Source organism: Eufriesea mexicana, unplaced genomic scaffold (genome assembly GCF_001483705.2).
Source record: "Eufriesea mexicana isolate 0111107269 unplaced genomic scaffold, ASM148370v2 scaffold1767, whole genome shotgun sequence".
In the NCBI taxonomy this organism is placed as follows: Eukaryota; Metazoa; Arthropoda; class Insecta; order Hymenoptera; family Apidae; genus Eufriesea; species Eufriesea mexicana.
Window position 1 is genome coordinate 356,370 of NW_016909873.1, and position 13,833 is coordinate 370,202.

Consider the following 13,833-nt stretch of genomic DNA (forward strand, 5'->3'; position numbering starts at 1 on the left):
CACGACGCTTTTTTCCCTTCTTTTCCCTTCTTTTCCCTTCTTTTCCCTTCTTTTCCATTCGAAACGTTGCTCTCCGACTTCCTCTTCGATCTGTCATCCCGCACGGTCTTCCCTCTATTTTTCAGCAAAGGCAACTTTTCCGGACAATGCTTATGGAGATGGAACAAACGATCGAACGCTTCCGTATTTTCCGACAACTACCCGACTTGCTCCCCCGATCTGACTCACTGTCCCGACAACCAGTGCGACGAAGTCGAACGATTGGATCCTCGCATCTGTCCTCAGGACTGTACCGTCGACGTACACTTTGCCACTTTGAACAAGAACGACCGCGGTATCAAAAGCGGTTTGGGAACTTGCACGTGCAACGATGCGTTGCAATGCACCTGCAACGTGGAACATTTTCGTATCCGCAACGATGATCCCGGGAAAGGCAATAAGGAGGGAAAATACGGTAAAGGAGGGAAGGAGGGTGAGACCGGCAAGTCGAAAGATGGAGAAAACGAGTATTTGATGTCTGGTGCCCGAAAAGGTTCCTCGAGCGTTCTTTAAATCTAGCACTTGCGATTTCGTTACCTAGCCTCTTTTAACTCTTTGTCTTTCTATTTTCCACCCGCAGCGTCTCACGGGCCGTGTGGACCCATCTGTATGATAGGCATAATCGGGGGCAGCTTCTTCGTCTTGATAGTGATCGTTGGTTCCTTCGTCACGTCGAGATACAGGTAAGACGTGGCGCGTAAGCCTGCCCCTCGGCTACGGATCGAACGGATCCGTAGCAGAGCATTCAGAGATTGAAACGTGACCAAAGGCGATGCGTTTGCATTAAAACGATGTTTGCCAGAGCAAAATAGACGCAAATTCCCGCGACAGCTGAAGAATTACAGCTGGTCAAATTCTAGATAACCCTCGAACCAAGTCCTTTGTACTCGACTCAGCTCGATCGTTCGATCGACTACCGCCGAACAAACGGTTCTCGAGATCGGAAAGAGGACTGTCGAGTCTCGGATATTTCGATAACGACGCTCGATCGACCAGCACGTTTATCTAGCTGTTTCGAATAAAACGTTCCTTTTGTCGCGACCATCGGCCTGGCTATGAAATCTCGATCGATGATAGGATAAAGGTATGATATTTCATACAGGATGACTATTTCGACCTCGTGCATTACCACCGCTGTATCGATAAGAAACCGAGCGCGAGCGTTTGCACACGGACGAAACAGCGGACACGAAATTGAAAAAGTTTTCTCCTCGTTTGAACGCGGATGCTTGCACTGGTCTTTCGGGAAAGCCGTCCAACGAATATTCCGCTAGATGAAATAACTCTGCGTCATCGATCGTGCTCGGTAAAGAATATTAACCGATGCGTGAATTTTGCCTTTCAGATTGGCTGCAAAGGAAGCTCGACGAGAGGGGAAACGTCGGGTCGACGGTGACTCGAACGTAGTCGGCATACTATCTTCGGACTACATCGACAGAGGTGACGGTCTACTCATCGGTTTGGACACCTTCACCGCGGCCAATCGACATCTCCTGCTTCCCAAAACCTATCCGGTAAGTTCTTTCAATCTTTTATCTCGTTATCTCGTATCTTGTATCTTGTATCTTGTATCTTGTATCTTGTATCTTGTAATATCTGCAATCGCAAAGGAACAATGGATTAACTTAAGGATTCGTTGAATCTTCGAGTTAAACGTTTTACGACGTCCCTCGGAATCTTGCGAACGTTACTTTTTAAACTCGCTGCTATAACATCGCGTAAATGCGAACGCAAAGGCAAGAACGCTGCAGCAGAAATGAAATTATAATATTGAATTTCTGGGAAACTAAGGTTTTTCAATTGGTAAACCCATTCTGCGAAACGTTCCTATTTCGCGACTTCCTCGAAACACAGTTTTTAACTGAAAATCCGTCCACGTTATTTTTTCTATTTAGAAAATATATATCGAGTCGTTTCGTCGAAATGTTTTACTAGCCGGATCCGAAATGGGAATTTCCACGATCGCGATTGACCATCGAACAAATACTCGGCGAAGGAGAATTCGGTCGCGTGCTGCGTGCCAAAGCCGTCGACATCGGAGGAATCTCGGGGCTTACGACCGTCGCCGTGAAGACTTTGAAAGAAAACGCGTGCGCCTCCGAATTGGCGGACTTGCTGTCGGAGTATCAGCTGCTGAAAGAGGCTCAGCACCCGAACGTGATCAGATTGTTGGGTGCCTGCACCACTCCCGGTGCTCCGGTCTACCTCATCATCGAATTCGCCGAGTTTGGCTCGTTACGGTAAGTACAGGCATAAGTACTTGCCGTATATTCACCGATTATGAAATTCCGTAGGAGAAAATTTGCCCAGCATCCGGACAATAACCGTTCCGCGAGCGAACCACGCGACGCGTTAATTGAATTCTTCTTCCGTCTCGCATTCTCGCGAGATAAGGAGAACAGACGTTGGTGACCAACAGACGACAACAGACGACAACAGGCGACATTCTAGTCGCATCTTCGCGTGTGTCTCGTTTTCCTCCCATTTCTCTCCTTTTCTCCCGTTTTCATTCCAGTTTACCCTTCGATATTACGAATACGGGATGCGGAAATTTCACAGGAATTACTTGAGACGTAGCCGACATTTGGAATCCGAGGCTAGAGCCGGTGGATGTCTATCCTTGTCTAACGTGCTCGTCGGTGAAACGAACGGAACGTCCGTATACACAGTTACGCCGCGTGATATTTTATCCTTCGCATGGCAGATCAGCAAAGGAATGGCCTATCTCGCGGACATTAAGGTAATCCCGTCACGGTAATCGCGTGCTTCATCCTCGAATTCGAGATTAACCTCGCGGTCTCGTTATCCAGTTGGTTCACAGGGATCTCGCTGCCAGGAATGTGCTGCTAGCAGCCGAAAAAGTTTGCAAAATCTCGGATTTTGGACTGACGCGTGACGTCTACGAAGACGACGCGTATTTAAAGCGCAGCAAAGGACGAGGTATGTTTGTCGCGTTATTTCCAAAACGTTCCAATCCATCTCTTCGTCGCGCATTCTTTTTCATTTGTCCAAACTATTGTCTAAGAATTTAGATTAGGCGAGAAGACAGCTTTAACTAGCGACGTCACCGAGATTCACCAAATTTTCGTTTAATCCAATGTACTTTACGTTCTCGCAGTGCCGGTGAAATGGATGGCACCGGAATCCCTCGCGGATCACGTGTATACCAGTAAATCGGACGTCTGGAGTTTCGGTATTCTCCTTTGGGAACTGGTCACTTTAGGCGCTTCACCTTATCCTGGCGTGGACGTGCACAATCTCTACAACCTACTCAAAGCTGGATATCGCATGGAAAGACCAGCCAATTGCTCGCAACAATTGTAAGTAAATCGACATCTCGATTTGCCCATACTCGTAAATATTTCTTTTGCGTAAACGATATCTTTTGCTCATAGATACAAACTAATGATGTCTTGCTGGCACCAAGAACCTACCATGAGGCCGTCCTTTAAAGAACTTACCAATCATTGGGAAAAAATGTTAGAAGACAGCGTGGAATATTTGGATCTAAATCCGAGAACCGTTCATAATCAAGCCTATTTCGCTTCCCTCCATGCCTTGGACAGTCCAAGTAGTGCGTATTTTCTATCTCGTTTTTTCTCTCCTTTCAAGAAACATTGTTTAAAGGGAATTTTAATCTGTGATATCCATTAGGTGAGTCTTGTACAGCTTACTTTTCTCAATACGAATCCGTCATCGAAATTGCTTCATCAGCCTCAGTTTTCGAAAATTCCAAGTTCTTTTCTAAAACGCACGATTTTTCGCTAAAATGAAGTATTACGTAAAAAGTAAGAACGTTAGGAGGCTCATTCTTATCTTGATAGTCAGGTGAAAGTATCGCGAGTTTATTCATATTCATAAATATAATTACTCCTGCTTCTGAATAACTATAATTGGTCATCAAAGTTTAAAAATAAATACTTGTATACTTTAAGCAGTTTGTTATTGACAATTTTAATTTATTATCAATGATACATTTGATAATTTATACATTTTTCGTAAACTACACCTGCATTTGCACTTCCATACGATAAATTTCCTTCATTATATATATATATATATATATATATGTGTGTGTATGATAAAATATTTTTATTTCCTCTGTATTTCTGGTTAAAACAAAGTATTGCACGAAAAGTAAAAACCTTAGAAACGTTTATTTTTTAACAACTTTATATTAAAAAGTCATTCGTCTTTATATATCGAATAACGAAACTGTTTCAAATTACAAGCGATTTAGAGAAATTTCTCTCATAATTTTGCAGTTAGTATAAAGGAATACATGAAAACATATACATATGATATACATAAAAAGATGAAATCCACTGGACGATGATTTTGGTGACAATCACGCGTGACAACGACCCCGTACTAAGCTACACGAACAAACAATGGCTACGTGGCGGGATAATTCTGCTTACCGGTTGCCGATATACGATTTCTTCTTCAAAAAAGCCTGCATAGTCCACTACTGAGTGTCAAATTCCTCTCACATATATGAACTTTTTGTAAAGCTGCAAGAACGTGCGTAGGAAGTAAGCTCAGAGGGTTATTTTTAAACTTCGATGACCAAGTATAGTTATTCAGAGCAGGAATAATTATAATTATGGACATTGATAAACTCGGCTTACTTTCATCTAACTTTTAAGACAAGCATTAATTACAAATTAAAGACAGTTAAAATTTGTTGTACAGTGTAATCGATAATAAGTATCGAATAACTTTGCTGCGACAGGTTCCGGCAACGAAGTGACAGACGATAGCGATACCAGCAATCCTTTGAATACCGACGTTGTAAACTATCTGAAGAAACCGTGTTCCGATACGGTGACCAAGTGCGACAAGATCGACAAGCTTCAAACCCTTTGGCAAGAACCCGTAGAAACGTTCTCCGTAGAATCCGTCAAATTATACGTGAACGATCGGTCACCGAGTTTTCGTGTCAATCATTACGAGAGTCCTATCAAATTCAGAAACGCCAGTGTTACCAGTAATAGCGAGAACGATCTAGTCACGCCAACGAACGAACGTTCGCAATCGTACATCGACATGGAAGGTAAAAAGTCTTTGGAAACGGAAACAGAGACCGAAGCGGAGGCGGAAGAGTTACTCGTGTTTGTCAATGAAAACGACGATACGGATAAAAATCGAAGTAACCGAGTAAACGAGACATGCAAAGATTAGAGAGATCGGAAAGCTAATGGTGATAAAGCTCGAGTCGTTCTTTCATACGGGAAGAACAAGGTTGTCCGGATATGATATGATGCAATATGAAACGATATGAGACCAATATGAGACGAACGAATTAGGAGAAAGGAAACGCGATGCAACTATTTGACAAGCATGAAACATCTTCGACACCGTGCGACACCGATACTTCTTGCGCCTCTTCATTTCTTTACTTTTACCACCAATCACCACAAACATATGTGTCGCACAATACACGAATAGACGAATACGCGAAGCGGTGTAATTTCCAATTCGTTTGCAGTCTAGAGAAAGATGCGCAGTATTGTACGTCCAAATAGATCGATACTTGCAAAGCTAAGAGTTAAACGCGATATCCACGATAGTGTGAAGAATATCAGATCGTTTAATATCGTATTAAGCTAGAAGTCACTAGTAAGTCTCTCGATTCAACACGCTTGTCACTTTTTATACTCTTGAATTTTTATCATTATTATTATTGAATATTAAATTCAACGATATTCGAAGCTATTCAATTTACCGAATCAAACAACAATTTCGAAATTCTCAAACTGTTATTAGAAATCTTTCTACGTTTCCTTATTCGCATCTCGATGAAATTGAATTCAAACCTACGAAACGAATAATAGTAAATGGCTTCCTACCTACGGCACGCGACAAGGTCTCTTGTATTCCACAGAGATTGACCAACTTCCAATTAACTTCGTGAAAGGCTCTTTCATACTACTTTGTAGTTTCTAAATCAATTGCGTAACAAAGAACATTGGAAAAAAGACAAAGTCGCAACGATTGATTATTAACACCAAACGATTAAGCTTCCAGTTCGATGTATCACGGTAACGGCTTCCAGCATTTAACGTATTTTACCGGTAAATATTTCGATATGAAATAGCATACATGAAACGAATATTATATTATCATGTAACAGAACACGCAAAAAGAAAAAGGAATTCAAGCATCCCACTTGTTGATCGATGTAATCGTACTCGAATAAGACTGCTTTCTCATACCTCGATGAATCAGTTCGCTCCTTTTCAGTTTACGTACAAAGCCGAGCATTCCATTTCATTGTATTAATTAGTTGTCACTTGTCGTTTATGACGCAAGCATCCAAGTACAAATTTAGTTATATAGCACTATACGTTTGCTTACTTTCCAACGATCGACTAGCACGAATATAAGCCGCGATGAACGTAACCGTTATGATTGTACCGTCGTTAATATCGTGTTAACCAGTATGCGCGAACGCATACACATAGGCGTAAAAAAATATATAAAACATTTGTACGCCGACAAATTGAAAGTTGTAAAACATGAATTACAATAAATGGAAATGGGGGAGAAGTTATATGGTAACAAAAAGAACTAGCGTTTATTAAATTAAATCCATATATGTATAAAAAAATGTCTTACATCTTAAAAAATTATCTACCTTACGCAAGAGTCAAAATTGTTCATGGTGTTCATGGCATCAAACGGTAATGAAATGAAATCACAAATTCAATTCATCGATACGAAATGCGCAAGTGTCGTTTTTCGAAGATTTACGAGTACGTTCTTCTTCGCACTCTTCGTTTTTTCCATTTTCTCCGTTCTCTTCACTCTCTCCGAGTAAGTTTAATTCATCGATATTCGTTGTGAACGATTGAGAATGGACGGCGTTATCATCCAGTATAGTCGAAGTAAAAGTCTGATTATTTGATATTTCCGAGTTTTCCAAAGGTAAAAGGTTTTCTAAAATACCAGCATATAAACTAGCCACGAGACATTCGTGTTAGATAAACGTTACAAAATTAAGGGCAACTAACCAGTTTCTCGTTCGTCTTTCGCGATATTTGCATCTTCTTCTAATATCTCGAGTTTCGCCAATTTCACGCTGTCCAAAAACTCCCTGTCGGATACCGTAGAAACACATCTTACACGTTCCATTTTATGAATCATTTTTACGAGCTTAGGTAATTCTTTTGGCAAACAAAGTCTCTTCAAATGCCTCGTTTCTTCGGGTATATCGTCCGATTTACAGTACGGTAATTGCACAATATAACAGCGTTTTTCTTTCTGCGTCTGATTCTCTCTAACCAATCGTAAAAGGTAATTACCGGTGTTTCGATATATAGTCGATACCGCAGGCTTCTTAGGCGGCGGAGAAGTTGCAATAAGGACAATGTCAGCGTTTCGGAACGCAGCATCGCACCAACATTCTGGATCCTACGTTACAAGCATAACAAGTCGTAAGATTAACATTTTCGCGGAAAATGTTATTTGGAATAAACGGTGTCACTACTGGCACTAACTTTGCCCGTGGTATCCGTAACGTCGAGCATGTCTATCATGGCATTAATGTCACAAATTCTTAAATATTTTGCTAGCTCGATCATTACGTTGATATGAGACAGTCGTGTCGGTGAGTATACCAACAGACATTTTGGTTTTCCTCTCCTTTTCGATGCTTCTACAAAAATGCACGAAACAAACGCATAAATTTCATTGCTCGAACAATAATGCAGAAAATGCAGAAATAATGTAGGAAAAATTTACAAAAACATTGCAATTTTACCCTTTCTATACAATTTGTAAAGATGATAAAGCACATACAATATCACTGGCGGTATCCATACAGTGCTGATTATCATAATTAAAAGACGGTGAGATGTTTCTTCTGAAAAATACAACCAGATTACCGTAATGCAAAACAGCTTTCATACTTTTAATCGAGAAGATTTTGAGATTATATATCCACGTTTAGTAAATGTTTGTTTGCTTACGTATAATGATGAAGGGCGTCGTACTATTCACGCACCCATAGTCACCACAGTCTGAATGCATAGGAGCAACTTTAAAATAAAACACACCGGTATGCGCGGTAAAGTTGTATCGAATATCTTGTTTACTCGTCATATTGAATGTTTTCACGAAATCCGTATCATTGTTTATTAACCAAATTTTATAACCTGTTACGTTATATACTTCTGGCAGTGGTTGAACGTGTAACGAGAGGAGAGGAGCATAAGATACATCTATGTATACGAATGGTTTGTATTCCTTTATACTTACACCTTCTCCTGAGATAGCGCAGATTTAAGGAAATCAATCAGTACAATGATCATGCAGCTGCTGATTTTCATTCGACAAAAAAAATCTGACATAAAGACTCACCGATAAATTTGTGCACAGGTACATTGAAAACGTATCGCTTGCTATACTTATACTTTTCTCCTGTTACAAGGTAATCTAATCGGTATGGAACAGATTCGTAAGATTCATCAGCAAATGGACAAGACACGTACAGTTCCTTTGGAGTAGGAACAGTTGCGTTTCCATAAAGTTCAATATATCTACAGGCTGCTTCATTTTCATCCAATAAACTTTGATAACGCGTAACCAGACCTATTTAATACAGAAAAATTTCAAGCAACGGAAGAAAATTATTTTACTCTATGAGTCTTACCACGAAAGCTTGCATTGGAAACACTTAAATTAAAGGCTGTCCATTTGTACTCGGATACTTCATACGTGTATGCACGTAAACTAAATTCAGTTGTTTCATCATTAGGTTGATAGCGACTGTAGCCTTCGAACGTGAGTTTAGCGCAATCTACGAAAAAAAGTCAATAATTCGCATATTTCATTTCCATCTTGTACCATTGCAATTATACGCTATCCCACACGAATCATCATCGTACATTTAGCCAATGCTGCCAATGTTCGAATGTGTTTAAGTTACATATACACATATTACACATGTTTATATAAATATATCGTACCTCCATCCCTCTGAACTTTTGTCAATAGACACTGGAAACCAGGTGTAGCAACTAGTTTGGTCTGCAAAAACAAATAGACGATTTAACAAATAATATCGAACAGCAAACATTAATTTTGTCGCTTGAAGAACATTCGAAATAATTATCTAGAAATGCAAAAAATGAATCGTAAACTATTCGGACAAGGACAAAAAATTACCACGTTCTGACAGTAGTCTGGGTAACAATGCAAAGCTACGACGCTTCTACTCAAGTAACAAAGAAGCATCGCAAAGTTGACGAGTCTCCGCATTGTAAGGTTAGAATTAAGAATTAACCACAACTAGTCAACAGTTTCGTCGAAGTCAACATATTTATGTTACACCCAGCATCAACACTTGAACGATCTTTCAGACTTTAGGTGATAGAACATTATGTTTAAACACGACGGTTTATAACTTTCTACGCGAATTTATACAATGCAAACTAGTGGACGCACATCGCTCTGTGTTTATCCTCGAACGCACTCTACCGAGGAAAAATATAAACTCGTATAGTTTCGACGCAGATGATAAACGTCGGATAATCATGATAAACTCGTTATAAGAATCTAATTCGAGATAAAGACAATCGAGAAACAAAGAATGTATATGTGAACGGTTCTATTCGTTTATCGTAAGCGATTATTATCATCCATTGTCTGTCGTACAATTGTGAAAGGAAGAAAAAGAAGGTAAATAAGGTGTAATTGTAAAGGACAAACTGACACCGAATCGAATTCTTTATTGTCTCTTTTATGAAACGTAACGAAAAGAAAGCGTGTAAACGCGAAACAGGAGGGGTGGGGGGAAGAATGTGAAAAATAGGAAAATAAATGTTTTACGAAAGGTTTGCATCTATAACAAAGTGCTTCTTAAGGGATTGCCAACATTTGTAATAATCGCTGTCCAATTTATTCGAAAGGTTCGCAGCCCATTCGGTTATCGTCAAATTATAAGACGTCTCGAACATGAAAGCCTGAGTTCCATCGGCGGTGCGTTCAGGTTTTAGCACGTTGTTTGAAGCAGTTTCGAAACAACGCGCATCCGGTCCATGTGGCGTCATAACAGAATGCAACGACGCTCCGCCTGGTTGGAAGCTTTCCTCTTTAGCTTCATACTGTCCCTTTATCAAACCCATGAATTCGCTCATACAATTTCCTACAGAACAAAATCATAAGATACTCGTAAATCACGTAATATCAATAGTTTTGCCGTGTAATCAAGCTTGGACGAAAAACAGTGTGAGCGAGTGCATTTACGACAGTCAGTGTATATGCGCGCGCGCGCGCGCGCGCGCGTGTGTGTGTGTGTGTGTGTGTGTGTGTGTGTGTGCGCGCGCGCGCGCGCATAGTGTGAGGGGAGGGATAAGTTTGGAGAAGGGAAAAATTGTAGGTTTTACACGAAAAGAAACGCTAGGAACGATAGCCGCGAAAGAAAAAGGAAGTGGATCGATATCGTCGGTGAAAATTCCGAGTTTTCACCGACATCTCGGTTACGCGATTTTTAAAATCGGTCTAGCATAACGAAGTATCGAGCCATGCAATTGGCACCGGATCATCGCAGAAAAGCAAAATGGAAACAACCACGGCAATACGTATCGTTATTTATTTCTTAATCGGAAAGTGAAAAATAGAAAAGAAAGGAAGAGGACGTAGGAAAGATGCGAAAGAAACGACATCGAGTTCCATTCTAGATTGTGACAGCGTCAAACGGGATCGATGCTGCTTCGTAGCACGATCCCAAGTAGCCATGGTCACATCCACGACCACTCTCGAAATTTCTCCATCCCGTTCTACCATCGATCGTGTTTGTTGCTTTTTCACATTCTCTCGACGGATATTCGACTTTCTATATACTTACGATGATAATAAGGAGGCCGAAAAGTGTGCTCCTGCACAGACCAACGAGGTGGAAATATTACAAAATCTGCCGCCGCTGTGCCAATCTTTCCCGAAGGACACGTCAAAACGGTGAAGATCGAGGGGTCCTGTGGAAAAAAACAAACACCATATACGATCGATTCGATTATCGGGAGAGGGTATCGCAGACAACTCTCTCAATAAACTTACGCAGTGATCGAAGGAAACCGTATTAACGACCATAAATTTGTCGAGGTCGTATTTAAACGGAACGTAATTTCCATGCCAAGCAACCACGTCGAACGGACTGTGTTCTTGTTCGGCGACGAACAGCTTACCGTGGTACTTGCACACGATCTCGTAATCGATTTCACGATTCTCGTAACACGCGACCGGTGTTTGAAAATCCCGTGGATTTGCTAGCCCATTCGCTCCTGTTCCGAGATCAAACGTTGTTACCTCGCGATCGTTGGCAAACGAAAAATTCGCAATTTATTCACCGAACGATTCGTTACCTATTGGCCCCAATTCGGGAAGTTGAAAATGGTCGTCGTACACTTCTAGGATATATCCCCGAGACGGGCCAAAAACCGTAACGTTGAATCGCATGCCTTGCTGGATTACGCATATCTCATTCGGTTCGCAACGAATTTGACCAAACTCCGTGGTTATCACCAACGCTCCAAGCTGAGGCACTATAAATAATACGATTTCGTATCGACCAAAACTTGGCACGCGTAATTCGTGCTCGCGATCGAATTCGTACGAACCAATGAGGAAATCTCCATCGGCATTGTAAAAAGCCTTGTTCTTCATGGAGGCATTACAAAGGTACACGTGGATCGCGACACCCTGACGTGCTCGAAAATCACCCGCGCCGCATATCGTGTGCAAACCGTCGACAAAGTCCACCTCCATGGCCTGTCTGGTCGGCACGTCAAACGGTTTCCATCGTAGCTGAAACATGGAACGAACACGTTCGAACACCGCGAAATAGCAGAGACGGTGAGTTAAGTTTGGATTAGATCGATACCTGATTCGGCGTCGGAGCTACGGCATCCCATTTATAGTCGAGACGAGAAACGCGCTTGATCGGTACGAAAGGATTATGGACGACCGACGGTCTGATTCGATATAGCCACGAACGTCTGTTCCGAGAGCGAGGTGCTGCGAAACGGTACGATTGACAACTTCTCCCTTCTATATACACGCGCGCGCGCGCGCGCGCGTGTGTGTGTGTGTGATATGTGACTGAGACACTGTGTGGACTCGACGAGATTACTTACCAGTGAACGACGTACCCGACAGTTGCTCCGCGTACAGACCGTAAGGGCATTTTTGAGGGTTGTTCTGATGGATGGGTAATGCACCGGGACAACGTGCATCCTCGCTGGAAAATTCGTTACCGAATCCGGTCAAATACTGGAAACGAGAGAAATCGGTGAAAAATAATCACGAGATGGAGAGAAACGACGCGGCATTGCGCTACTACCTTGAACTCGTCCTTCATCGCGTGACGTTCCCTGTCCGCTGAATACACCTGTCTTTCCGCTGCTTCACCCTTTTATAAGCAAACGACACCGGCTGTCCTCAACTCATACGTAGTAGCAACAGGATCGTCATTATGCAAAGAACGTGTTTACGTGTTTTGCCATAGTGCCGACCAATGCCGTTTCGCAATATAGGAAGGCGCGACCCATTAATAGAGGCGACACCCGTGTCTCGTTTCCAAAGTCTGGAATTCCACGTGCGCTATGAAAATTAATCGTCGTACCTGGATGTTGAGACGAGCCCCCACGCTCTATTCCCGCTACGCACACGTCATACATACACACGTATACCGGGAACCGTTCTCGCCAATACACCGACAAAGTTGACCAATAAAAGTGGTCTAGTTGGTATTCAGAGGAAGTGGAAAAAGATGAAAAAAGTAAGAAATAAATGGTTACACACGCGCGTGAAATCGATGCAAAAGCAATCCGGTTTACGACTAGGCTAAACGGAAACGTGAAACGATCGATACGCGCTTGTGTTTCTTCGTCGGAACGAGATTGATGGAGCGACGGCAGCAATTTCGGCATGGTTGGCAGGGCAAAAGTAACTCGCGCCTTTCGCTCGAGAAAACTGGTCCTCTTGATCGGAGCTCGACCGCGAAGGTAGGAAATGTCAGCGTTTGTCGGGTAGATTGTCTTGGCGGGCGAATCGGATATCACAGGAAGCGAAAAGGGCCCAATCGGATGGAAGTTAGATCGTGCGTTCTTGCGCCGACGTGTCCCGACGAACGTTTAGAAAGAGGATGAAGAGAAGAAGAACCGAGCGGAGAAGGTTGACGAGCGAAACGAGCTAATTGCGCGTAATTTGCCGCGCGTTAAGAGAGTCGTCCGCGTTTCGATCTAGCCGAGGGAACGAAATTACGGAGAAGTGGGGGCTGTTTACAGTTAAGCGAGAGAGGAAGAAAGAAAGAGGGAGAGAGAAATCTCGCGCGCAAACAGAAGATTCCTTCTCCGGCAACGGGGCAACCTTTCTTCTTCTGCATCCTGCTCGGCCGCCAGGCGAATAACGGCGTACACGGATGCAGGCCGAACGCTCGATTCGAGGCGTCGCGATGTCGTTTCTCGCGGTATGACCGTTTCCTTTCCAGTCGCGAAACGCCTCGCGCGAAACGTCAGTAACTTGCTCGCCCGTCGTACCTGTCCAACGAATAGAAACTTTCGATCCGGTTAGCTCGTTTCCGGTTTAAAGCTCGTCACGAATCCTCGCGAATCGAGTCTATCGTATTCATCGGACCTCGGCGGAACGCGCTATAAACGAGATAGAAAAATTCGTGGGGATGAAGGTGGGTCGAAGGGGTGGGAAAGGAGGTATTAGGGGAAAGGGTGTCAGATAGTGAAGAAGAGGGGGGGGGGGAAGAGGGAGAGGGGGAGGGAGGGGGAGGGGGAGAGG

The 13,833-nt window shown here is 42.6% G+C and overlaps 3 protein-coding genes across 3 annotated transcripts in view; 1 reads left to right on the plus strand and 2 right to left on the minus strand.

Moving 5' to 3' along the window:
- The window catches only part of Ret (protein kinase receptor Ret oncogene), a 17,017-nt gene extending 11,343 nt beyond the window's left edge, over window positions 1–5,674 (plus strand). Inside the window, exons 10-18 of the mRNA XM_017901798.1 lie at window positions 126–532; window positions 620–722; window positions 1,385–1,553; window positions 1,975–2,279; window positions 2,599–2,779; window positions 2,850–2,979; window positions 3,158–3,359; window positions 3,435–3,613; window positions 4,775–5,674. Coding sequence (XP_017757287.1) covers window positions 126–532; window positions 620–722; window positions 1,385–1,553; window positions 1,975–2,279; window positions 2,599–2,779; window positions 2,850–2,979; window positions 3,158–3,359; window positions 3,435–3,613; window positions 4,775–5,223 — 2,125 coding nt within the window. The 3' untranslated portion in view covers window positions 5,224–5,674. The remainder of the gene's footprint in view (window positions 1–125; window positions 533–619; window positions 723–1,384; window positions 1,554–1,974; window positions 2,280–2,598; window positions 2,780–2,849; window positions 2,980–3,157; window positions 3,360–3,434; window positions 3,614–4,774) is intronic.
- Window positions 5,675–6,679: 1,005 nt separating this feature from the next.
- On the minus strand, window positions 6,680–9,497 carry LOC108548728 (uncharacterized). Its single transcript, XM_017901815.1, has 9 exons — window positions 9,211–9,497; window positions 9,012–9,072; window positions 8,696–8,842; window positions 8,404–8,634; window positions 8,013–8,309; window positions 7,805–7,906; window positions 7,542–7,699; window positions 7,056–7,455; window positions 6,680–6,981 (listed from the first exon to the last, which is right to left on the minus strand). Exons 1-9 carry the CDS (start codon window positions 9,301–9,303, stop codon window positions 6,740–6,742), a joined length of 1,731 nt encoding a protein of 576 aa, XP_017757304.1. The 5' UTR covers window positions 9,304–9,497; the 3' UTR covers window positions 6,680–6,739.
- Window positions 9,498–9,806: 309 nt separating this feature from the next.
- Window positions 9,807–12,583, minus strand: hgo (homogentisate 1,2-dioxygenase). Its single transcript, XM_017901816.1, has 8 exons — window positions 12,383–12,583; window positions 12,177–12,312; window positions 11,924–12,057; window positions 11,661–11,847; window positions 11,406–11,585; window positions 11,101–11,324; window positions 10,892–11,018; window positions 9,807–10,189 (listed from the first exon to the last, which is right to left on the minus strand). The coding sequence occupies exons 1-8, from the start codon at window positions 12,398–12,400 to the stop codon at window positions 9,870–9,872; spliced, it is 1,326 nt and encodes a 441-aa protein (XP_017757305.1). The 5' UTR covers window positions 12,401–12,583; the 3' UTR covers window positions 9,807–9,869.
- Between the last annotated feature and the right edge of the window lie 1,250 nt (window positions 12,584–13,833).

What these genes read in the sequence shown, in the direction of transcription:
- LOC108548728 (XM_017901815.1), bottom strand. Translation starts at nt 9,303, where the DNA reads ATGCGGAGACTCGTCAACTTTGCGATGCTTCTTTGTTACTTGAGTAGA. An exon ending in GACGCCCTTCATCATTATAC is followed by an intron (nt 7,907 to 8,012) that starts GTAAGCAAACAA and finishes TGTATTTTTCAG; the next exon opens with AAGAAACATCTCACCGTCTT. An exon ending in GAAAGACGAACGAGAAACTG is followed by an intron (nt 6,982 to 7,055) that starts GTTAGTTGCCCT and finishes CTGGTATTTTAG; the next exon opens with AAAACCTTTTACCTTTGGAA.
- hgo (XM_017901816.1), bottom strand. An exon ending in GTCGGGTACGTCGTTCACTG is followed by an intron (nt 12,058 to 12,176) that starts GTAAGTAATCTC and finishes ACCGTTTCGCAG; the next exon opens with CACCTCGCTCTCGGAACAGA. An exon ending in TAGCTCCGACGCCGAATCAG is followed by an intron (nt 11,848 to 11,923) that starts GTATCGATCTAA and finishes TCCATGTTTCAG; the next exon opens with CTACGATGGAAACCGTTTGA.